Here is a 25,155-nt window from a genome sequence, read left to right on the forward strand (position 1 = left end):
AAAATTTTTCCAAAACTGTTTTCAGATAATTTAATAGATCATTTAAATGTACAGGCAGATGGGCAAATTCTGACACTTTGCTCATGTAGAGACCACTATGGTTTCCCTATAAAAGAGGAATATGTGGGTTTTTGGGGGGTGTGCTCGATGGTCTCCACAGCATCATTTGCCACATCTATTTTTTACAAATGTTTAACATGCTTAGCATCTTCTCGATGTTTTTAAAGTATTTCTCCAAAATATGCTTCACTTTCTGTGATGTTTTTGGATTTTCATTAGCTGAATAACTTCCTCACTTAAGTTTCCGGAACACTAATAAGCCTCCGATACTTGTAGCTATACCACTAACCATTTTTAATTCATCTCCTTATCTACAATGACTGATCTGATGTGGCATGGTAAGCGTGAGCCATTTTCAGAGCCACCCAGACCTTTGTTACTGCTGTGCACCCTTGTACCTCTCATAAGTTTCAGAACTCTTTATTGGCCAGTTGAGGTAAAATTCCTGAGTATGACACTGTCATTTACAGAAGTAAATTCATACTTGAGTGAAAATCCAGCCAACTCCCATGAGAGTTTCCATGAGTAGGTCTCAGTGATAATGAGTGAAAACTTCATGGTTTTGACCTGCAGATTTTTTTTGTGGAGAAGAAGACAGAAATGTAAAGAGAATAGCTTGAGATTATACCCTGGGTGAGACAATTGTCACAGCAACATTGCATATAACGGCAGTATTGTTATCAAGGACTTCAGGTGCCTTATTTGTCCCACACCCCATCAACAGAAGCATAGAGATAGATTATCTTATCAAGTTTCAGACTAACTATTGTTGGAAGCTTCAGGAAGCCGTTGTGTGAAATGTGTTTGGGCTAGCTGGTGCTATACAGTCCTTGTTCTTCACAGTCAAGGATGATTTGATATCTATTTTTTGACTAAAATTCTTTCTCCTAGTAAATAAGGTATTTCAGTGCTATTGTTTTAATGCTCTAATTATATTTCATTGATATTACTGCACTTAGGTTTCCATGGCCTTTCTGGAACTCACAAAACATAAACCAGAGTTTTCTAAATCTGTACTGTTTAGAACTCTTAGTTATTTGGCAAGACAGTCAACAATATGAGATGCTGGTCTGTGCACACAACTAGACAGATATTTTGTTTTCTACACGTATACAATCTATTTTTATTGACCATATAGAAAGTGAAAATAAATGTCATTTTTATCTACAAATGAAAAAATATATTAAAAGTAATATATGAAGTTACATTTATGTGTAACAATTCTAGATATTATATCAAACAACATTTCCTGCTTCTGTTTTTGAGACTAACCAAATAAAAAGAGCCAGGCAGTTTCACAGCGTGTACCAGCAGCAGAGCTTGCACTTTTTGAACTTTGTTGTGGATTGAATGTTCTGTGTAAGAATGGCTAATACAATAGAATCAAATACTCCTGTTCTCTGTCAAGGTACAATGCCACATGCCATAGAAATGGTGGTTATCTAACTTTGTAATAATTACTTTAGTAGTTCCATGTAATATGTTATATAGTTATTGTACTAACTGTTGAAAAATCTGATAAAATTAAAATTCAAGTAAAACTAAAATCCGGAACAATTTATAACCAACAACATTCAAAGACAGAAAAAAATTTCTTCTTATTTTGGGTAAATCTTGCCCTCAACTTTGGAGCTGTAAGCACATAGCATTTCTAATAGCCAGTACCCTTCAGGCACAACACTCCAATTGAGGAGCATATTCATGATGGCAGCCATGCTGCTGGCACTTAGCTCAGTGTAACCTACCAGACTTACTGCCTTAGTCTTGTTATTGCTAGTGCCTTTCATCACACATGGTTCAGAGTCCATTGGCAGCTCCCTGCCAGCTGGCCACTGTCATGTTGGTTGCCTTGCCCTTGTTTCCTACTTTCTGCTGCTTTTCCTGCTTTCTGCTGCTTTTTGCTTTTTTTGCTTCTGCTCCGATGAACACCATAGATTGGACGAGAGGGACTGGGTGTGCTTCACAGGGATCCATCAGAGTTCATCTGCGGGCATCCAGAATGTACTTCAGACAGCACTACTCCTACCAGCATCTATGAAAGCTTAAAAAAAGAATTATTATTTTTTTTCCTAAATTTGGATTTAGCAGTTTCATTTGTTTGTTTTTGTTTTTGTTTTACATTAAATTTTTTCTTTCTTTGTTTCATCATTTCTTTTATAGCTACATGTTTTGTTAGCAACTTTTCCCTGCATTCAATGCAATGGCACACTACATTAGGCTAGATAGCTCTTCCTTGTTTTTAATAAAAATGGGACAATGACAAGAATGAAATAAGGAAGCCTAAGTTACACTATTATAAATACCCCTGTTACTAAAACAAAGTTATTTCTTTCTTTCTTTAGCCTTCCTTTTATGACGCAGTAGACCCACTAGATTTTGAAGGCTTCCTAATGATGCAGCTGAACAACTTGGACTCAGAACTGGCGCATGAACTTGGTGATTTTCCTGAAGATGACTTGGACGTTGTCTTTACACCCAAAGAGTGCAGGACTTTACAACCTTCTATGCCAGAAGATGGGTAAGGAGACTTTTTCTCTCTCTGAAATGCCGCAGGTTTAAAAATAGTTTTGAGCGTAAAGATACTGGTCCAGACACCTCACTCTGCTATCCATCCAGCCATCATGTACTTGCTTAGCTTTAAACATCTGAACTTCATCATTGATTCTGTTAGGCCTGTTGGCACAGTTAAAGTTATGCAAGAACTTAGACAACTTCCTGCTCTGGCTGGTAGCTGCAGATGGGAGGTAGGGGTAGACCAGGACAAAGAGGGAAGAAGGGCAGGAGGGTAGTACAAAAAAAAAATCTATAGCTGTGACTCTTGAAGGTGGAGGTTGATTTTTATCATGTAGTAACCATAGGGCCAAGGTTTTTTTCCTTTTTTTCTTTCCCACCAGCTACGTGTTACATGGCATTGATCAGATCACTAAGACTCTTTTTCTCAGTATCTTCTTTGCTTAATATTCAGAAGGTTTGGGGAAAGAAAAAAAATGTCAATTTCTAGTGTAGAAGTCAATTCTGAGCCGAGGTATATATTATCAAAATAATTAGGAAGTTTTCCACTATTTTCAATGTTTTTTAAATTATAATAGTTAGCATGAGTTGATGCTGGTACTTATCTATCCTGGAAATACTTATGGTGGTTTGATAAACAAGGAAGATATGAGCAAAAGAATTTTTCAGAATGAGAAAATGTACTGCCTTGGAGAATTTTCTAGTGTGGTTTAGGAGAGTCCTATGCACTGTACGCAAAATACTCTCCAAGGATTGTTTGGCCGTAAATGTTACTCTCGAGTGGAACCACAAAGGTGTAGCAAGGTTTGCAAGCAGCAAGAGCCAGATAAACCTGAAGTCAGCACCAGTTTAGCCCCAAACTGTTGTGTTTGCGAAGATGGCTAACTGTGTAGGAGTGTTTGGGATGCGGCTTGGCTCCTTCCAGTGTATTCATGATATAACCATATGAACGTGGTCTATGTTCTCTGCTGTGCTGAACCTGAGTGCTGAAGGCATGAACAGGCTTAGCGTATTGTGTCCGGGCTCAAGGCAGACCTGCATCCCCCTCTGCTCCTGCAAGAGATGTAACAGCATGTCCTAATTTATACCAGCTAGCTGCATTGAGCACTATACAACAATCGTGTGCCTTCATTTCTTTCTGCTCAGCACACCAAATGTGATGAGGCTAAGTGGGAATGACAATTCAGGTGATTTTCACTGTCTCTGGACTAGCTGAGTCCCCCTAGGTGGATTTTCAGCCAGCAAATTCCTTCCTGGCCTAATGTAACTCTCAGGAAGTTCAGAAGAGCAAAGGTGGTAGAGAAGGTGCCACACTAATCATGCAGATCCTGAGAGCTCTTTGAATCATACAGATCTTACAAGATCTTGTAAAAATTGCACAAAATGTGATTTTGACTTAAAGTTGCACATGAAGTCACTCATAGAAAATGTTCTGGTCTTTCTTATGAATTAATGTTTTCTTGTAGCTGGGGAAAGAGAACAGATTTAAAAAGACAACATTTTGTTGCTTGAAGCTCACATTCAGTATATAAATACACTACTAATAAGACAAGAAGACAGGATGAAAATAGTTTAAAAAAAAATCCAACTTAAGTTTATTGTTGTTCACAACAAGTGAGTAAGTGGATTTAAGTTTATTGTTATTAACAACTCAAGTTGTTATTCAACTTGATTTTAAAAGACAAAATGATTCCCATACATGCACACATTTCCAGGACCCTGTCCCAATATAACTGTTATTTAAAACAGCAGTTACCTTTTTCCACCACAGTGGTATTAAAAGATACTTTAAGGAATCTGTGGCAAAGCCTGGGGATACAGTTGCAGCAAATGCACATCCAGCAGACTCTTTTATACAACAGCTCCCTGTTTAGCTATTTACACAGCCCCTATGGATATTAGCATTACATGGAAAATCCTGTTCAAGGATGCATCGCATGTTAGGGAAGTGAGCGCTTGGGAAAGGCATACACTGAAAATCTGCATGCAGCTTTCAGTATCTTCCTGTGCCGAAAGCAGGAAGCAGACACCACCAACCAGATGAGGTTAATATGCTGGCTGCTGACAAAAGCATGTCTTTCTGATGTAGGAAGTCACCACGTGCTGCCTCAGCCCACCCATGGCATGTGGTGGTCTCAACCCCACTCGGTTGTTACCCAGCCTGGGCTGCAAATCCGTTTGAGCACCGGGTGGAAAGTGCTAACAAGCCATTTTGGTACAGGTCACTAACTTCCTTCAGAATAGTGGTAGGGTAATTGTGCTACAACATCATGACAGCACGTTTATCATGAGTAAAATTTACTATAGCTTATAATGTTTCAGTGAAAATCAGTATCCAGCCTTTTAGGCAGCACTGACAACTTTCTACATTAGATGAGACATTTTAGAATCATAAAATTGTAAAATAGTTTCATATCTCACAGTTTTTTTGAGCCGTCTGATTAAATGCTTAAGGTCCATTTCTGGAATTTTCTCAATTTCTGCAAGAAAGTTATACCAAAGACTTAAAAAGAGACTGTGTATTTACAAGAATACAGGAGCTGAGGCCTCTGGAAAAGTATCTCTATTGGAAAAACACAAAGATGGGCACCTGGTATACTTTATTTTATTTTACAGTACTTTATAGCAACACCAGTCTTATATTTGTGAAATGCATAATGTGGCAAGTGGTTATCTCTGTTAAATGTATGTTTGTTAATTTATAAACACAGCAACCGAAACCTGCATTAGGGTACTCATACAATATACATATTCTTTAAAACTCAAACAATAGCTTAGCAATAAATAAATATACAGGAGAAAACTAATAATGAGGCCTTTATCTGAACAGCATGTTTAGATAAATTCCTCTGTCCTTAAGGCATGACCTAGTTACTAAAATATTTACCATGTGTTGCTTTTTCCACAGGGTTGAACTGGATTCACATGTCAGAGATTGTGTTCAGACGTATATCCGAGACTGGCTGATCGTGAATAGAAAGTAAGCTACCTACAAGTAAATGAAGTAGAAAATATCTTGCATCCTAATTGACAGAGAGAAGACGCATGCTATTAGTAATTTTTAAAAATAATTTGAATCAGTGACTGAAGACCAGAACTGACTTCTCAGTAGTTTTACTGTACTGTTTTATTTGAGCTGATGGGCTAAATATTTTTGTAACTGTTTCTTATATTCAGGTTCTCTAGGAATTAATCAAGAAGTAATCTTCATCGAGTGCCTGTAATGATGGTTTATCTAAATCAGGATTAATTCAGGATACATTCATTGTGCTTCCTTGCATTCTCAGGAGTCAATTAATTGGCAAATATAACATACTTGGTGGAATATTATCTTCAGAGAAAAAAAGCTTAGTTCTTGAATGCCTGGTAGTTAAAATTTCTGTGTCATAAATTCATGAACAAATTACAAATTAATCAATTCAAATATTTTCCAGTTTTATTCCTCAACTGTGTGGTCCAAGTGGGTGTCAGGTCAATCCCTTGCTTTTGGGATACCTAATACGTTTCTAATCTGATTCATCTCCATTTTAAAGCAGTATCTTAGTAGTAAGTAGTAATAGCTGTTACCACAGTTGTCCTAAAACTTGACTCATCTAAAAGTTGCAGTCATTTTCTAGGTCCCAGCCTAAACATTTTCATAGCCATGTGTGCCACTTCTTCTTAGACCATTGCTGTTTCTTCTGTCCTTACTCTTTAGCCTCTTTGCAGACCGAGGGACAGCAATCATATCCTTCCCCAACTTTATACTGATGGGCTAAACAAGCCAAGCTCTTTTAATCTCTTCTCCTACTGTAATAGCTTCAGTGTCTACTTAGTGTTTATGTGGTGAGTAGTTGACCTTTCATCGTGACCTCTTATCCCTTCTTTTTCTCCTTTTATCTGATGCTTGAAAAATCGTGTTTCGTTTCTTTTTTCTTTTTCTTTTTCTTTTTCTTTTTAAGTTTTGTGCATTTATAAAAGGACTATTGGAGTTTGAGTTTTGTCAGTTTTCACTCTACTCATTCATACCAAGCTTTTAATATACAGCTGTTAGCTGTCTAGTCTTAGTACTTTCAGGCTCTTTGATTACTATTGTAAACTATAGGTTTACAATAGAAAGGTTCTGCACCCAGAGGGTGGTCGGGCACTGAAACAGGCTGCCCAGGGCAGTGGGCACAACACTGAGCCTGATGGAGTTCAAGAAGCGTTTGGACAACACTCTCAGACATGTGGTCAGATTGTTGGGTGGTCTTGTGTGGAGCCAGTAATTGGACCTAATTATCCTTGTGGGTCCCTTCCAAATCAGGGTATTCTATGATTCTATATATAGTTTTTGTGATTATGTTTTGCAAATACTATAGATTTCCTGAAGACCACAGCTTCCAAAACTTTTTGAATTTCTTGTCAGAAAACAGGAGATTTAAAGAATCTCCTTAAGCAGAAACAAGACAGATTTCTGCTCATGGCTAAATTTTCAGATGGTACTAGAGCATGCCCCTGTACTGAAAATGCGAGCACTTTATGAAAGGTCAAAACTATACGCTGTACAATTGACAATGCAAGGAAAGTGCATTTCCTGTTTTTATTACATTTGTTGCTAAAATAACCAGGATGCACTAATTTTGATTTATTCTAACTTGCTATTTTATAACACTAAAAGGAATGAGAACAGGGATAAATATATGTGGACCATCTCTTTCCTCTTCATGCCCTGAAAATTCTACATGGTTTGATTTCTAAGGGTATAGGAAAAGGAAGTGTAGTCCCAGGACCAAAAAAAAAAAAAAAAAAAAAAAAAGAGAGATTGGCAGTATTCATTGGATTATTAGTGATACATCCAAGAAAACTATTTTACATAGAATCCAGTGAAGGATTTCTGCATTTGGGGTCAGTGTAATTCAACAAAGAGAATTGTATCTATGCATTACAGGTTTTTTTAGTTATTTTATTTTATTTTATTTATTTTATTTTATGTCCTGTCCCATCCTGGTCCCTGTCTTGTCCTGTCCTGTCCTCCTCTCCTTTTTTTATTCTCTTATCTGATTTTATTTCATTTCATTCAATTTCACATGTTAAATGTGAAGGGACCTTTCAGCACATGCTTGCTGTGCAGGGGAGCCCATCCCCAGATTCTCGGGGATGCAGTGTGGCAGTGGGCTCTCTCCCCAGCAGCCCCTCCTGTTCAGTTCCTCAGAAAGGCCTTTCTGGGGCTCCAGTTTTCTGCAGCACTTCCTGTTCACCTCCTCATGTGCTCATGCCCCCTTCCTCAGAAGCAATGTGGCACTGGGCAGGCCGGCATATTTGCTGTCATCGTGCTGTGCCCAGTCACCCAGCTACTGGTTTTACTGATGTGGGGGTATGTCAGCAGCCATGCACTGTGGATCATCTCCCGCTGGCCATAAAGGATTTGCATTGTTCAGTTTTGCCACCTGTGCAGGGAGGCAGCAGCTTCCGAGAGCTGTGAGGAGACTTCCTCCAGGGCTGCTTATGAAATTGGTTCAGTTCTCAGAAGTGATCCACAGTGAGTCACCAGAAAGAAGCTGGCGGGTTTTGCAAGCTCTCTACTTACGCTGTGCAGAGCACGGTGCACGTGATTTCACACAGCGCGGCTCTGAGTGCACTGTAAAGAGCCAGCATTGTCTCTGCACACAAATTGGCACTGAGCAGTCAAGTACATGCAGCAAACAATAAATAGCACATGGCTATTTTTGCTCTTATGTGTGCATGCAAAAATGTGAATGAAGCCAGAAAAGTACACATGCATGAAAAGACTTTTGGGGTGTTTTATTTTCTCACTGTTTCAGGTGAGGCAAATTTGAATTCAGACACTTCACCAAGTCTGAGCCCTCCCAAAAACCTGACCTTTGAGGGCTAACAAAGTAAACAATTAAAAATTGCAAAGAAAAAGATAGCATAAAAGATGCTCCAGTGCTGGGAAAACCAGTGGTTGCTATTGGGAGTCTCATGGTATGCTGGGGCACTATTCTGAAAACAGGTATGAGGAGGAGGCAAAGAAATTAAGGGGGGAGAAAGTACTCATAGAAAGTTTTCCACTGTATTGAGAAAGTCTGAAAAGGATGTGGTTGTCAACTTGAGAGATAAAGATTCGTCGGACAGAAGCTGAACTTGCTCTGGAGAGCTATGGATGATATAAATGTCTGTTAAAAACAGAGTTTGCCCCATGGTGAGTTTTAATTGCTACCATCCTTTTAAAAATAAGTTAAATAAATAAATTTCCAGGAATGCTTTGGGGGAAAGGTGTCTTTAGTGTAGCTTGTGCCTCAGAGGGAAAGTGTGATCTCAGGTAATCAAATCTCTGCATTCATCATTGGATTGACACTAGAGGTAGTTAAAAATAAATCAACAAAACCTCTTATGGATGCTAAGGTGTCTCAAAACAAACTTGTGTTGAATTCCTGCCTTTCACTCTGGATGATTAATGCAGTTCCAAAACAAGGTCCTAACCAAGGACAGATGGGGTTGTCTCTTTTATGAGTTCGGTTTTCATTTGCACTGAACTGGTAAATGATTAAAATTCAAAAACAATTAAAATTAATACACATCAGATCAAAATATAATAAAAAGGTGTCTCCCTGATCAATAGTTACATATTGTGACATCTTTATGAAAGTACTGAGATATTTAGATGTTGCTTTGTAAGTGCTATGGAAAGGAAAATGAACAGAGCAGGATACTGTAACTAAGGAGACCGATTCCAAAAAGGCTACTACAGAATTTAGCAGATTGTTTGAAAAGAATAAATAGTTTTATATACTTAATTTGCTGAATTACTTAATTTTTGGTTTTTATTTTTCTGTTTTGTTTTCCCTTAATTCCTTCTTTGCTCCATCCTGACTGACATGGGTTTCTCTCTGAAAGGAACCAAGGGAATTCAGATACTTGTAATCTGAAAAATAAGGGATCCCGAAAAGATTTTCACAAGCGTCTTCAGAAGCAAACATTTGAATCAGAAACTTTGGACTCTGGTGAAGCAAGCTTTCAGGTATCTTTTATTTTCTCTGGGAAAAGTTTTCAAATATAGTAGCTTCCCTCTAAAGAAGCCAAGGTGCAGTGTAATGGGATCTCTGTAGCAGGTAGCCTGTCTTTATGAGGAGTTTCTGTAACCGTTGCTTGTAGAGCATGGAGGTATCAGTGCACAGGCTGCTGTGGCTGTGTAACTCCCCCTGCCACCCCCTGATTAGGGAAGTGTGAGCAACAAAGCGGGCTATGTGCTGGTGGAGGTCCCCTGGCCTGTTTGTTCTCAACGTGGATGTAGTCAGGCTCAGAGACCTGAAGAATTACAATGGCTCTCCACCTCAGCTTGCTCTGCTTTGACTTCAGCAAAGTCCACCTTGATAACTGGAGGTGAACTGCCCTTTTCTTTGTTCCCCTGCATGTGGAGAGACACAAAGTGGTGGACAGTGGTGGACTGCCATCATCTCCCACTCGCTGGGCCTCCTGGTAGAGGTGAAAGATAGGCAAGAGAAACCTCACGATGTCCAAGCCACAGTGGCCTATAAGAGGTTTTGCTGTGCCTTCATTTTCCAACAGACGGGGCCCAGACATGTGCACATGCTCCCCGAGGACACCTCCAGAACTGCCCTGGCTTCCTGCGACTTTGACCTGCGCAGCCTGCAGCCCGACCCCCGCCTGGAGAACCTGCTGCGGCACGTCAGCGCCGAGGAGTTTGAGAGGCAGAATGAAGAAGCTCGGCGAACCAACAGGCACGCTGAGCTCCTCGCCCTCTACCCGGCCGTGGATGAGGTGAGCTCCGAGGACTTCCCGTGCACAAGCTGTGCTTTGCTGGGGTGGGGCATTCCCAGCAAGTTGATGGACGCTTACTCCACATTCAGACATGGGGCTCCTGGCCTGGATCTTTGCCTCTTCTGTTTTTGCGTGTGTAGGTTGGATAATAACACAGTGAAGGAACACCACCACGGGCTCCACAAGCTATTTTGTATGTGCATTCAAGGGGTTGTACCAGACTCGTGGCATTGCCTGAGGCTTTGCTATCCTCATTTGGTGTGGGACAAGCCACATTCTGTTAAAATATTTGTGTCAGAACAAGCAACACATGCCTGGGAACCACACCAGATGACAGTCAGTAGTGTAGGTATTTGGGAATATATATCAATTTTCTTTCCGGCTGAAGAGGTGAAATGGTTGCTGAGTGAGGGAATGTTGTTTTGTAGCAGCAGCCAAATTACATCACATAAAGCTGTTATGTAAGCATGTAAATTTACAATTACTTTAACAGTATATGAATAGAATAACTGTTTAATGATAGGAAGATGCAGTGGAGATACGACCAGTGCCAGATCGCCCAAAGGAACACCTGGGTAACAGGATTTTGGTAAAGCTGCAGTGTCTGAAGTAAGTATCCTTACATACTCCAGCTCTGGCAGGCCTCAGTTACAACTCTCATTTACGGTTTCCTAATTTATCTGATTGTATTGCTACAGACCTGTTGCACTGCATGTTTCTTGTTCAACTAGCATTTACATGCTTGCTTGTTCTTGCCATGTGTAATTTTGGCAGAAAACTATTTCTATCCATATTTACAGAAGTCTTTATATTGTCATGGTGAAAAGGATTTGGAGATGATGCCGGTTATACATTATGAGTAAAACTAGATTGATCTCTGTACATGTTAGTGGACTTAATAAATAGAAAAAAAATCAAGAATGGTATGATCATTTTAACTGATATCTGAGACCAGCTTCCAGACCAATTTAGAAAATACATTGACAGCAGTTTACTCCTTTTTTTTTTTTTTTTTTTTTTTCCCCTCTTGAAATCATCTAATGAAAGGCACTATTAAAAAAAAAAAAAAATCCTCCAAATTTTGGGAGAGCCAAACTCTGGAACTAAGTATTTTTCCTCGCTTCCTAATGGAAATATCCGTGAAAATACATCCCCACTTTTTTTTGTTGTTGTTATGCAGAGTCTTCGGAGTAAAATATTAATGAGCATACTGCGTGTCTTTCCTTAACAGGTTTGATATAGAGATTGAACCTTTGTTTGCATGCATAGCACTTTATGATATAAAAGAAAGAAAAAAGGTAAGTGTGCACTACAGCTTAAAAAAAGGAATGGAATAATAATTGTTCATTCATTTACTTTTTTCAGATTAATTTCATTATTGTTTGAAAATTCTAGGACATTTATCTTGTCTTCTGTTTGTTTTTTTTTCAGTTGGCTTGGATTTTATCTCTTATTTATATATTTTAACTCTAAAAGCTATTTAGAATAGCTTACAAAAATTATACAACTTTTGCACATCTGCAGCCTGATCCAGGTTTCTTTTTATTCAAACTATCACACTTGCAATTGTTTATCCTGTAGTTCAAGTTAACTTCTTTTGACTTATGTTAAAACAAAATTCAATGCATTTTTACTTTGCAATACATTTTAAATCTTTTTCTTTTCAAGATCTCTGAAAATTTTCATTGTGACCTGAACCCCGATTCATTAAGAGGATTCTTGCGTTCTCATACAACCTCCATTGACCTGTCTACTCAGGCAAGATCAGCAGTATTTTCTGTCACTTATCCCTCATCGGATATATATCTAGTAATAAAGGTATGTTACAGTGCTACCTAAACAACATGCTTCCTGTTCCCAGCTGTGCCTATTGTCTGAGTTTGTGGAGCTGACATATAGTTAACAAACATGAGTTTCCCATAGCTGAGAGGAGGTATTCTGATAAGTTTTAATCATACAGGTGTAGGTATATCTCACTCCCAAACTAAGAAGTTATATCAATACCCTGTGTTATAATTCCAGTAGGTAGTTTCCTCTCTCTTTATTAGGAAAATTTAAAGTAAAGTGAAATAAGTCATTTTTAAATTTTGAATAATATTAGGGGGTGAGGGGGAAGAAGGGCAGGAAGGCCTTTGATTTAGTACACTTTGCATTGTTTTGTATACTTAAATCTGAAACTTAGTTAGCCTGAACTGTTCCATTTGGAATGTGTTAATTTTCTCTATTTCAGTGAAAACTCAGGAGTACTTGATGGACAGTGTTGTCACATACAGGTTTTTTGCTTTATAACTAAACAGATGGAAAATTGGGAGAAGTTTCATTGTGCATTAGTCCATAAAGACTGCTTTAAGAGTTGTGTATTATAAATTTAGGCTGGCTCTTTCATATTGCTAGAGAAGCAATTTATGGTGACATTTTTTCTTTCTGAGTGTCTTATTGTACCGCTTTTTGTAGATAGAAAAAGTACTTCAGCAAGGAGAAATTGGAGACTGTGCAGAACCCTACATGGTTCTTAAAGAAAGTGAGGCTGGCAAGGTAAGTCAACAACCATGAAGAATGTTTATATCAAAAATGCACACACATGGAATAGGACAGAATCCAAAGAACATTGTAGACGAAGTCAGTTAGTGCATCCATGGGACAAGCAATTTGGTGTCTTTGATTGACATGAAGAAGTCAGGAGAAGACAAGACACAAAGAAGGCTTTTTGTTTCCTGACCGCTTTGAAAATCTGTACTGATTCCAAAGTCTTGAGCCACAAAGCAGCTAGGGATTAACGCAACAGATGACAATGCAAAATGTACCTCAAATACAAATATTTGTACCTGAGAGACAAGCTGTTAATTTGGATAGACAAATAACCCGTTGTGGCGTGTGCGTGTCTAGTTCATGAGCTTTATTCAGGGAATGCACGGTCGTTTACCTCCCTGGAGCAGACTGATAGTGTTTCCTAGAATCCCACCACATCTCTCACCTTTTAGATATCACCTTCAGCAGAATATTGTTTGTGTATCTGTTGAAGGAACTAAACCTGCTTACATTTTATTGTGCTTGCTCATGATGGACATAAGAGTCACTGCAAGAAGATCTGCATACTCATTTTTGATAATAAAAATGAACTTGTTAAAAAGAAATGGGAAGTGAATTACAAATTAAAACAACTATGATCCTGGCAGTGATGTAACAAGAAAACACAAGATAAGAGTGCAATTTACTAACTGTAAATAATTTCTTTTTTTTTTTTTTTTTTTCCTCTTTACTGAGTTCAACTAACTATTGCTTTTAACACATTCATTATTTTCTTTGTCTTAGACAAAAGAAAAGATTGAAAAACTGAAAGCCCAAGCTGAATCCTTCTGTCAGCGGCTGGGGAAATACAGAATGCCATTCGCCTGGATTCCCATAAGCCTAACTAATTTCTTCAATGTTTCCACACTTGAACGAGAAATACCTGAGACTGAAGGTTTAAATGGTAGTCATCTAAGTTTTCTAACTAACACAAAGCAACTCTTAGGTGATTCTATGCATAGGAAACAATGTCACTCACTCTGGCCTCAAGAATGACTGATAGATTCAAGTTCACACTTTCTCAGCCTTCAAATACAATTTAATATTCTCACTATTTCATCTCTGCTTATGTATTTTTATGTATTCTAAATATTTTTCTGTGTTTTAGACCCAATTTTGCTTGAACGCTGGCTTTGTAGTAGGGAAAGTGTCTTTACTACAGGGAGTCCATTTGCAATACATAGGAATCAAAATACATTATCATCTTAGGTTCTGGAGCGTATGGGTAATGTTTTTAAGCTGCACCCAACATTGACCAAAAGGGGTTATAAAACACATTAAGTAAAAATTTGAATGAGGTTGTGCTCTGCAGCAGAAATAATGTCACTCCACTAGGTGTGTCCTGGCATTCCATTATATCGCATAGTCTGAAATGCAAGTAGTGGGAAATACAGGCAAAAGCTTAAAGTTGTAGGTACTGTTCTCTGTCCTCTGACATTAGTAGGAAGTCATGGATTTCTAGTGTATCCTTATGGTCTTTGTATGGAAGCAACACAAAGCAAGATGGTATTTTATTTAATTTCCTTTTGAAGGGAAAGGATCAACTAGTGACAAGAAGGCAACACTGCTACAGGCAAGAAGACTTTCTGAGAGAAGTCTTAGCTCTGAGGACAGTTATCCAGCATCAAACTTCAAAACAATCTCTCTGACGCTCAGCACCTTCTTTAAACAGGTACTCTTCATTTCTGATTGCTTAAGACATTTTTCATATGTATCATGTGAGCTGTGTTGGGAAAAATTACCCAGTGATGTTAGTGGGGGTACAGACGATAATAGCTGTTGGCAGTGACCCACCTGCTTTGGATGCCTCAAGGTTATGTTTCACTCAGAAGCTTTTCTCAGTGTCATGGAGTATTGTTATAAGAATACTGATTTTTGTCTTTCTCCTGTAGGAAGGTGACAGGCTTAGTGATGAAGATCTGTTCAAATTTTTAGCTGATTTCAAAAGATCATCTTCCTTGCAGAGAAGAATTAAGACTTTACCAGGTACATAATTCATTTTGGATAAAATAGAATATATGTACTTTTCTCCTCTAAATTGCTCTGTCAACTCCAACCCCAACATATAATAAACTTTTTTTTTTTTTTTTTTTTTTTTTTTTTTTTTTTTAACTCTATAGCATACTGTTGTGGAACTCTCAGGGTTCCTCAGGTCCACATGAGTGGGTATGAAGATTCATATTTAGCTTGATACTCTACAGTGATTTGCTTTCCTCCCTAATTTACAGTTTATTTACTGGATGCCTTTTATTATTATTCAAGCTTTTGAAGATGGTGCTTTTAAAGGAGATTTCCCAGCAGTGTTTTTTAATGGGTCATATTTTACAGAAGGAGATTAAAATGTGTACATATATCATCTTGTATTTGGGTCAGTGCTAGCTTACAAAGTAGAGATGTGGAGATAGAGTTTAGGTATGCTCAAACACTTGACCAGCTGATTTTTACTTTTTACATAAATTATGGCTTGAACTCTTCTGGATCATAGAGGAACCTCAGAAAACATGAACTGACCACAAAGCTTCTTTTGCCTTTTTAGCTGATAGCCAGAAATGGCTGTGTTCCCCCAGAAGTTTTCATTTACCAAAACTTAAATTGAAGGCCTGGTTAATTTTTGTGTCAATGTTATCAGTAGTAATCATTTAATTGCTGACCACAGCAAGTGTGTCGTTCCTATTGGGTGGTGTCTACTTTGGCAGATATTAATCAAACCAGAATCTTCATGGAGAGAGACAGAACTCTGCTAGACAGCACCTTTTTTTTCAGCTCCCTGTGTCTCCTTCTACATGCATGCTTTTTATTCTTATGTATCTCAAACCAAAGATCCAGTTCTTACTTCTGCTTACTTCTATATATTAGTTATTTTTGATAATTTTTTTGCTGAAATATTATGATTTCCTTAAAGGAACACTTAAACTGGAGATCTCCCCAGCTCCAGAAAACCTTGGCTACTGCCTGACACCAGAATTACTACCAGTGAAGCCATTTCCAGAAAACCGTAGTCGTCCTCACAAAGAGATTTTGGAATTCCCAATTAGAGAAGTGTATGTTCCCCATACCATTTATAGGTAAGATTATTTTTCTTTAATTCTTAAGATCCATTTGCAAAGATAACTGCGATTTATTTTTTCAGAAATATACATTTTTTAAATGCTTAAAACTATGTATTATGCTGATGATTTAAAATTGTTAGCCATTACAAGGTATTACCTGCTGGATGATCTATTTACTTATGTAGTTACCTTGTCCCATGCAAAATATTTCTATAATGTCCAAAAACGTATCAGCTTTCATTGACTTGACATATATATTTATATATATATATAATGGACACATATATATATTGAAATAGATATTATATATACATATATAATTGATACACACACACATATACTTGACATATTTGTATATATATATACATATATATAATCATCTTTCCTTTTCTGTGTTTATTACTATTACCATTATTTTTAACATTCATAGTTTTCATTGATATATGCTCTTGATAATTACTACTGTTAGTTTGAGTCATCTGGCCATCTAAGGAAGTAATGTGTAGCTCTGAGTGTTTTTTCACTTTGAACAAGGACTCTAAGCTATGTCATTTATTTCATTAAATCTGCTCTGGTTGTTTCAAGGAGACTAAAATGCTCAGTAGCATTTCTTAGTGGTCTGACATATCTGAGTCTCCAAGAAGCAACAGATGTCAAAAGAATGTGCTTCGTTGTGTTTGTGCAGCATAGTGTTCTAATAAGTAGTGATACTGGAAATAGCTAACTAACAACAATTCAAAAGGTGTTTATTGCAGTATTAAAGATAAAAAATACTTTCATGTGACCATTTTGTTAGTGAAAACATAGAAGGAAAGCAGTAGTAGTTTTTATACAATTGAAAATGCAAACGTAAATGAACTTGAGTAACAACACTTTTTTTAATTAAAAAAAAAAAAAAAAAAGGCTGAAGTTTTAACTTTCCTTTTCATTGTTTGTCCCCAGAAATGAGCAGCTCTTTCTAGCTCCAGTGTTGAGCCCTGTAGTGTATAAAGATTTGCTTTTGAAAACAAAAAGCATTGGTAACCACTGTGAGTTCCTGAGCTAGAAAGGGGATTGAGTCCACACCGAATATTCTCTTTAATTCTCACCAGGGTAAATTTCTGCAGCTAGACATCCTGAATACCAGAGTCACCATGTTAAAAAATAATTTGTGGATCTCCAGAAGCAAGTTGGTGTGTCTCCACACATCTTCAGTAGTTAGGCATCTTTGTTGCATAAACACGTCCACATTAGAGGAAACTCTTGCTGTTGCTCAACAGTTGTTCACACCCAGCATGAATAGCCTGTTCAGTTTTTTTCTGAGCTCTGTTTTGATTTTCACATTAAGTAAAAGTTGTGGCAACAAAATGGATGCTGTCCCACCTAACTAGTAGTAATAAAGAGAAGATCTATTTAGTATATTTGCCTTAGGTAATCTCTACCTTAATTAATGAATCAATGGTGATGACACAACAGACATGCCATAAATAGTATTATACTGTAAACTGTAAACTCAATCAGTTAATACCTCATTTTAACCCCAGAGACAGCTTTCTAAATACACTGGGGGAAAGGTAAAAAAAATGCCAGAATGCAAGGTTGTGTTTTGACAGCTTTGTTGCTGCAGCCATTTTTGGAGTCAGACAGGGGAGTTGCCAATAAAGGCTGCTGAAATAGTTAATAATTCTGAACTCCAGAAATAGTTCCGCAGAAAGTCAAATGAGGCAGCTTTGCAAACCTTACAAAACGTGGACTTGATGGGGCCAGGAAGTAGCACCTGGGTTTGTGCAGCAACATTGAAAGCACCTCCTTTTCCTACAAGCTAGAATAACCTATCTGTGTCTGAGATGCTTTTCCTACACCATATACGCAATCACACCAGTGCTCCTTTTGGTGAGCATAAGTGTTGATGGGGAGTATAGGCCAATTACCTGTTTAAACTAACCACCATCCAAGCCTCCTTGTTTAGTTCTCTCCATGGTGAATATTGTTCTGAGCTTGAGACGAAGCTATCCTCCGCAAAGTTAACTCTGAACTTGAACAAAGCCAGATAGGAAGTTTTTTATGTTATTTTATTCTCTTTCCTCTAACTCAAGAACCATAGAATCATAGAAGTAGAACCATAGCTTCATATAACAATGTGCTAGCACTTAGTCATAACTGAATTGATTGTGACAGCCTACTGGTGTGCTGAAGTCAGTTTAATGTTTCCTAATTTTGACTGTAAGTCTACAAACCAGTTTTATTTACCAGTGCTATGGATTTAGGTATTAAAAGAGTGAAAAATGGATGAATTTATTAGCTGTTTCCTATTAATGTGTTACCATGAATGTAGGAGAGGGTTACATACAGAAATCTATTTGAATAACAAATCAATGAAAGCTTTTAAAAAAACAGTCTGGTAAGATCTTACTAACATAATAATACTTCTGCACATGTCCAGACAATACTAATAAAATATCTACCTTCAGTTTGTTGCCTAGATGTTTAAAAGAGATTCAAAGACTTAGTTTATTTTTTTTCTTTCTTTCTTTTTTTTTTTTCCAGTGTAAGATACCTGAGGGGAAAAAAAAAACTTTTTTTTTTTTTAAAAAAAATGTTTTTTCTCTATTGTAGGAAAAGCAGAGTCCTCTGTAGTACTCTTTGAACTTTGCTCTTGCTAGTTTTTATACCGATGTAATGCCATTATTTTAGGTGATTCTATTTCTGATTTATGCCTGAGAGATCAGCCAGCCCACTTTCTTTGTGCATTGAGAAATTGAACATTTCTTTTTCTTGTGTACCTACAATTCTTTAATAAAAATAGCTCCCTGAAAACGTCAAAACATTCCAAGATTTATTTCTTTCAATACCTTTCTTTATATTCTTAATAGGAAAAAACATATAATTTAAAGTTTGTTTATCATTTTATTTTCTTGTGAAGTATAAATGAAAATGGTGATGCTTAATGCCCCTGTGAGGTGTTGGTTCTGAGAAAGAGGGATGGTTAAGTCCCATCACCTCAGCAATAACTCAGCTTAACCAGGCATGGAAAGTCTGTGCTTTGATAGGGGAAGTGCCTAGTGTTTAAATGATTTTTAAGGGGAGGGGGGGGAAAAAGCTTTTATTTCCTGTTTTATTTCATTTAATTGCACACCACTTGGCAGTGTGCTCAGATTTGCTCTAGTCTGCAGTCTGCAGTGTTAGTTGGAGGCTTTTCTGTGGTAATCATTCCACCCGTCTTTGACTAGTGTTGAGTGAGGAAAGACTTTAGGTAAATGATGCTCTGTGATTCCCCTGTTACTACTAAAGCAGGACCTGCAAATATTGGTGGATAGTTGGCTGAGTACAACCTGGCAGCATGCTCAGGTGGCCAAGAAGGCCAACGGCATCCTGGCTTATATCATGAAGTGTGCCCAGCAGGACTAGGGAAGTGATTTTCCCCCTATACTTGGCTCTGGTGGGGCTGCACCTCAAGTACTGTGCTCAGCTTTGGGCTGCTCACTACAAGAAGGACATCGAGGCCCTGGAGCATGTCCAGAGAAGGGCTACAAAGCTGTTGAGGGGCCTGGAACACAAGTCCTGTGAGGAGCGGCTGAGGGCACTGGGGTTGTTTAGTCTGGAGAAGAGGAGGCTCAGGGGAGACCTTATTGCTGTCTACAACTACCTGAAAGGAAGGTGTGGGGAGCTGGGGGTCAGCCTTTTCTCACAGATAACTAGTGATGGGACTAGAGGGAATGGCCTCAAGTTGTGCCAGGGTAGGTTCAGGCTGGAAATCAGGAGACATTTCTTCTCAGAAATAGCAGTCAGGCATTGGAATGGGTTGCCCAGGGAGGTGGTGGAGTCACCATCCCTGGGGGTGTTCAAGGAAAGTTTGGATGTGGTGTTTGGGGACATGGTTTAGTGGGTGACATTGGTGGTAGGGGGACGGTTGGACCATATGATCTTGGAGGTCTTTTACAGTCTTAATGATTCTATGATTCTATGAGTCTATGATTGATGAGATTTGGAGGGGGAAGTAAGACTTTTCATGGAAGGTTTCATAAAATGTCCTCTTATTACTCAGGTAAAAATGACTTTGTCAGATAGTGTATAACAAAGCAGAAACAAGACAAAAACTTCACAAGCAGCGTTCTGGGAGCACATGCCCCGCTCCCATAGACAGCTCATTTTTCATGACAATCTTAATTAGTTATGTAGTACTGACACAGAAAAAAACATGCCACCATGGCATGGTAAACATTGCATATTCACTGAGCAGAGAATCTGAATAAAATATGTATTTGCCTAAGCTTCCAGATGAAAGAAAAATCTCTAAAGAAAAGTGTTTTATTATTAAAAAAATAAAAAAAAAAAAAAAGGTTAAAAAAAAGGTAAGTACTTTAATTAGAGGGGTTTTGGGGGTTGTTCAAAACATTTTGTGTAATTGTAATTTAACATCATAAATCAGATTCATAAATACAGAGTTTTGAGTTGGCTGTTAAGCAAGTATGATTTGAAATGCAGTAGCATTTAACCAAATCTTGACAATTTGGTGTCTTGAATAGCTGCTCTATATGAAAATCATTAGTATAGTATCTGTTTTCACATTCTGTTTTATACTACTTTTTATAGCACTTTTATACTATTTAAAATCTACCACGTAGTGTCACATCTTATATAAATGTTGTGGTTTGCCTCCAAATATAGCTGGTGTTTTATTCTTGATGCCTTTGTTCTTCAGCTTCAGTATTATTTCTTCAGTCTGATGTGTGGAAACAAAAGAGCACTATCAGCAAGAAAATCTTGTTGAAGTCAGCTTTGAAATTAACAGAAAGTAAATGTAAATCATTCATAATGTAGACCAAAGAAACTAGTGTTCATGTCTTTTGCAAGTAAAATTGAGTCTTCCAGAGACCTGCAGGAATTAAAGACTACATGGATTTAACATGTAGTTATCTCAGTCCAAGCAGCATCCTGAAGTATAAGAAATGCGGGACTGAATGGCTCTTCCTAAATTCAGTTCCAATTCTGCCACTGACTTCTGCAAAACCTTGTTTTAATTGTTGTATCTCATATTCTCCAACTGCATGGTCACATCCTCAGCAGGATGCCTATTATGCAGGAACATCAGAAGGTTTGCACTAATATTTGTATATTATGTTCAGTCAGTTCTGGGAATTTGTTGTGGTTTGATTCCTCAGAATTGAGGCTATTTCTTTTTTCCACTTCTGTGTCTTGTAAAAGTTATGACTATTGCTTCTACTCTAGGATGTTAAGATAAGAGCACTCTGTCAAGCACTTCCAGAAAAACTGAACTGCTCATTTATTATTATTGCTACCAGTTAGTGCAACACCAAATGCTCACCATCCTCACAAGAGAGAAGTTATACTGAAAACATGAAACAAACAACTACTATGAGGCATCTACCTTTCCAGATGGTTTTGAATGGAATAATCCTCTTCACTGTTTTGATCTTGCTGCAGCTCCACTTCAGCAGGCCATGGCTTATACTGTGGTCTTGTGTGAAGGTGTTGGAGAGAAATCATGAAGCTACTCTGATCACTGATACTAACCCTAGTTCAGTAGTGTGAGCCTGAGAGACACTGACTGAATCTGTTTCTATTGTAAAGAGCTCTCAGCCAGGACTCTCAGAACTGAAAAAAATCCTTTCCAAGCTTGCAGATCTCGTTGCTGACCTCAGGACACTGTGCCTTCCCCTTCAGACCATTTGTTTGCTTTCCACCAAAACGAATATGCTTGAACTTCACCCAAGAATTGTTAAGGTGTTGGATTACTGGTGGTAGTAATAGTTGTCTTCCCATTTGGTAAGACAGATGACTTCTTTAGCCTAGCTCTGCAGGGCTTCCTGCAGAGACCACATCATTTATCTCAATGCATTTCTATTCTTGCTTGATAGATACATTGAGGCATACAGTTTAGAGAAGAGGTATCACTGAGGAGCATTGCAGTTTGTCAGTATAAATTCTAGCCTCCCAGATCAGGATCTGTGGAGGGTGGGGAGGTGGTGGTGGGGAATGCAATCAATGAATCAATTTAGACAAATCCAACTTCCACTTGTTGGCTCCTAGCTGCATAAATCTTGTGTGCTAGGTTTACTGCTGAATCCTATGGTCATTAAGTTTTTTTGAGTTTCCAACTGAAATTTTAAAAGCTAACATTATGCTATCACAACTCTCAGCCATACCACCATATTTTGAATAGGTTGACTATAGTGTAAAAATGTGGTATGTCCTTAATTATTAGGGATTCACTACAAATAATTTTGAGATAGAACTTCACCTAGGTTTACAAAGCTGGAGGAACTGAAGGTTCTGGGATGGTGAATGGATGTAAAAATATATCTTTAAGTCATGGTTGCTACCTTTCTTTTTTCAGTTTTTCATACTTCAGTCAAGTGACAGGGCCAAACCTTAAGTATGACTTACCATCTTGTTACTACAGTGTCTTGATATTGCAATAGTCAATACCTGGTGGATATCCATTCATTTTATCCCCTTAAATAACACTGCTACTCAGGAAGTTAAGGAATTGAGGTTATTATCAGTGGAGCACTGGGTTTAGTTATGGCAGAGGACTGCAAGGTGAGTGTAGAGACCTCAGAAGGTGGTATAATCTCTTTGCTTTTCATATTGGAAAAGTTTAAAGTTGTTTTAAGACCAACTTCTGAAAAATAAAATGTGAAGTAGACAATTGTGGGTCAGAAAATTCTCTATGTTTGCACACTAGAAAATTATTATGATAGGTAATATTATTTTCTTGGTATTTTTTATGATTCACAATATCTCTCTTAAGAAGTGTCTTTGGTCATGGTTTTCAATCGCATTATGTGATTGACCACTTTTTTGTAATATTTAATTTCTGAAGCAACAGGAAGACAATTTAATGATGTGTATAGAATAACTGGGTTCTGGAGAGAAAGCTGTTAAGATTTTTGTCTGATTTGACTCTAAGCTCTAGATCACATATAGGCTTAGGAAGATATATTTTCTTTTCATAATTTTAATGTGATTTCCATCTTCAGGAATCTGATGTTAAGGGTCAGCCTTCCACTCCATTCCTCTAGTAACATTTTTTTAACTAAAAAATTAATGGAATGTTTATTAAGGTTTTCACACCAATGCTAATGGACAGACTAAACTGACAATCACTCTCAATTAAAATTTAATGTGGTCTGACCACTGACTCTTAATTTTAGCAACATGAGAAAAAATATTCAAACTGTTGTCCAAATTAGAAGAAAATTGTTCTAAGATATACAATATATGATATATATACAACCTTTGGGACATGACATGTTGAAGTTCTGTTATTATGCCATCTGTTCTACTTAGTGCCTGGTAAGGTCAGTACAGTATTTGTGATTTACATTATCAGTTTCAGCCACTTTTTTTCTGAAGATTCCCCTAGAAAGAATAGAACAAGAGAAATTTTTCAAGAAAGATTTAAAGTTATAACTAATGAAAGTATCAAGTTTTGTTTCCAATACCATAAGTGGCATATAGCAATGCTGATTGATCAATCTCTGTACACTTATACACAATTTGTAGTTTTTATCAGTACTACTTGTTAATATATTGTTTTTTGTTATGTATAGTCATCAATGAATATGTCTAGTAACAGAAATTTGAGATGCCCTTGCTGAAACCTTGTATGTTATGTAACAGCAAGAAGACAGATTTCATAATATCACACATATAATAGACGGCAAATTATTGCAGACAAAAATTCTGTCAGATCACAATCTTGAAAAGCATGCATAGATTTTATTTTGGCAGAACACTGGTCTGCATTGCTTTGGCCATAGGAAGTGATCAAATCATCACTGCTAAGTCTCATGAAAGTACAGAAGAGTCAGAAAATTCAAATGAGAATAGTTGCATTGTGTCCTGTGTCAAGCTGTATGGACCCCTAGCTTTCCCATGCTGAAACAGCCTTTACTTTACAATCCATGCTGGGTCAGCCTTTAGACCCAGAGAAGCTGTCTGAATCAGTGCCTCCCCCAGAACCCTGTTATCCTCTGGGACTCTACTGTTCGTGTTGGGTGTTCTGCCATGGCTTTTGTTGACATCTATTGACTTGTGAATGGCTCTTTTGTTTTTTTGTACACACCTCTGGCTATGTCTGGAGGTAGACCGGTAGACCCCTGCTCTTTCTGTGGAGGGACTGAGAGGAGAAGTTTAATTACACTGTCTGAAAGCAATTACTATGACATGTTTGAATACTTCAGTTAAGCACAGAACCTCAATGGGGACATGATGCCTCCGGGAGCTCACTACATCCTTAGGGGCATGTTAACTGCTGTGTGGAAGTGCCCAGGCTCTGAGGTTTTTGGAGGGCACTGAAGCTGGCAGGTAGTAGCACTTCAGCAGTAGTCAGCAAAGGATCTACTGTTGATGCCCTAGTGTGGTGCAAAGAAACCTCGTTCGATCATCTGCCCAGCTTCCTGCTTTCAGAGTCAGCCATCACTTTCATCTCTTCAGGATACCCAGAATCAGTGTTTGTCTCTGTTCTTCCTCAGCACTGATGGGTTTAATACACATGTAAGTAAGGTCCCTAAAACTACTTAAGCATAAATAGCATAAGCTTTAACTCTTCAGTACAGTACATGCTGGAGTAATGCTTCCCTGGTTGTCAGCAGAGTCAGCAGAGAGCTCTGTTTGTGATTTTCCATATCTTTCATCTCAAGTCACATCTAAATGTAAAATCCAGTGCTCAGGGACATTATATGGATTTGTGACATCTTTTGCTGGGCTGCAGATTAATGAAGCAACACCCTCCCCTATATGTATTTCTTCATCTCTGACAGATGTAATGTTGATAATATCCTTCATTTAATATGCCATTCCCCAGACATAATTCAGTGGAAGTTACCAATATATTTCTCACTTTCACTTAGCTTTTCCTAATGTCATGTTGGAAAGAATTTGGTAGAGCAGAAAGTGCATGTAAGAAGGTAAGGAAGAAAGCACATTAGTGTGGCAGGCAGGAGTGCTGTGCTGAGCAAAGGGAAAGGCAAGTCATGTTCTGGTCTGTTTTCTAAGACATGCCATGGGTCATGTAGCATACATTGGTTGGCAAAGTTGGTTGGACTGTGTAACTGAAGAGTACTGTCACTTTCTGGCACATGACAATAAGGAGTATAAACCACAGTTTTTTGTGTCCTGGAATACAACAAATGGAAGATGGACTATCTGATTTAATGGCAGTGTTCTCCAAAGCTACTCCACTTCAGCTGATAACAGTACTAAGGAGCTAAGGTAC

General features: G+C 37.9%; 1 protein-coding gene across 3 annotated transcripts in view; it reads left to right on the forward strand.

The window, feature by feature from the left end:
- DOCK8 (dedicator of cytokinesis 8) overlaps positions 1 to 25,155 on the forward strand; it is a 92,520-nt gene that overhangs the window by 18,515 nt on the left and 48,850 nt on the right. For all 3 annotated transcript variants that reach the window (XM_035309080.1, XM_035309082.1, XM_035309081.1), the window contains 12 exons: positions 2,403 to 2,578; positions 5,480 to 5,551; positions 9,430 to 9,553; positions 10,102 to 10,314; positions 10,838 to 10,923; positions 11,546 to 11,612; positions 11,983 to 12,132; positions 12,769 to 12,849; positions 13,627 to 13,786; positions 14,415 to 14,554; positions 14,775 to 14,868; positions 15,785 to 15,947. In XM_035309080.1, coding sequence (XP_035164971.1) covers positions 2,403 to 2,578; positions 5,480 to 5,551; positions 9,430 to 9,553; positions 10,102 to 10,314; positions 10,838 to 10,923; positions 11,546 to 11,612; positions 11,983 to 12,132; positions 12,769 to 12,849; positions 13,627 to 13,786; positions 14,415 to 14,554; positions 14,775 to 14,868; positions 15,785 to 15,947 — 1,526 coding nt within the window. The remainder of the gene's footprint in view (positions 1 to 2,402; positions 2,579 to 5,479; positions 5,552 to 9,429; positions 9,554 to 10,101; positions 10,315 to 10,837; positions 10,924 to 11,545; positions 11,613 to 11,982; positions 12,133 to 12,768; positions 12,850 to 13,626; positions 13,787 to 14,414; positions 14,555 to 14,774; positions 14,869 to 15,784; positions 15,948 to 25,155) is intronic.

This window comes from Oxyura jamaicensis, chromosome Z, assembly GCF_011077185.1.
Source record: "Oxyura jamaicensis isolate SHBP4307 breed ruddy duck chromosome Z, BPBGC_Ojam_1.0, whole genome shotgun sequence".
Classification (NCBI taxonomy): domain Eukaryota; kingdom Metazoa; phylum Chordata; class Aves; order Anseriformes; family Anatidae; genus Oxyura; species Oxyura jamaicensis.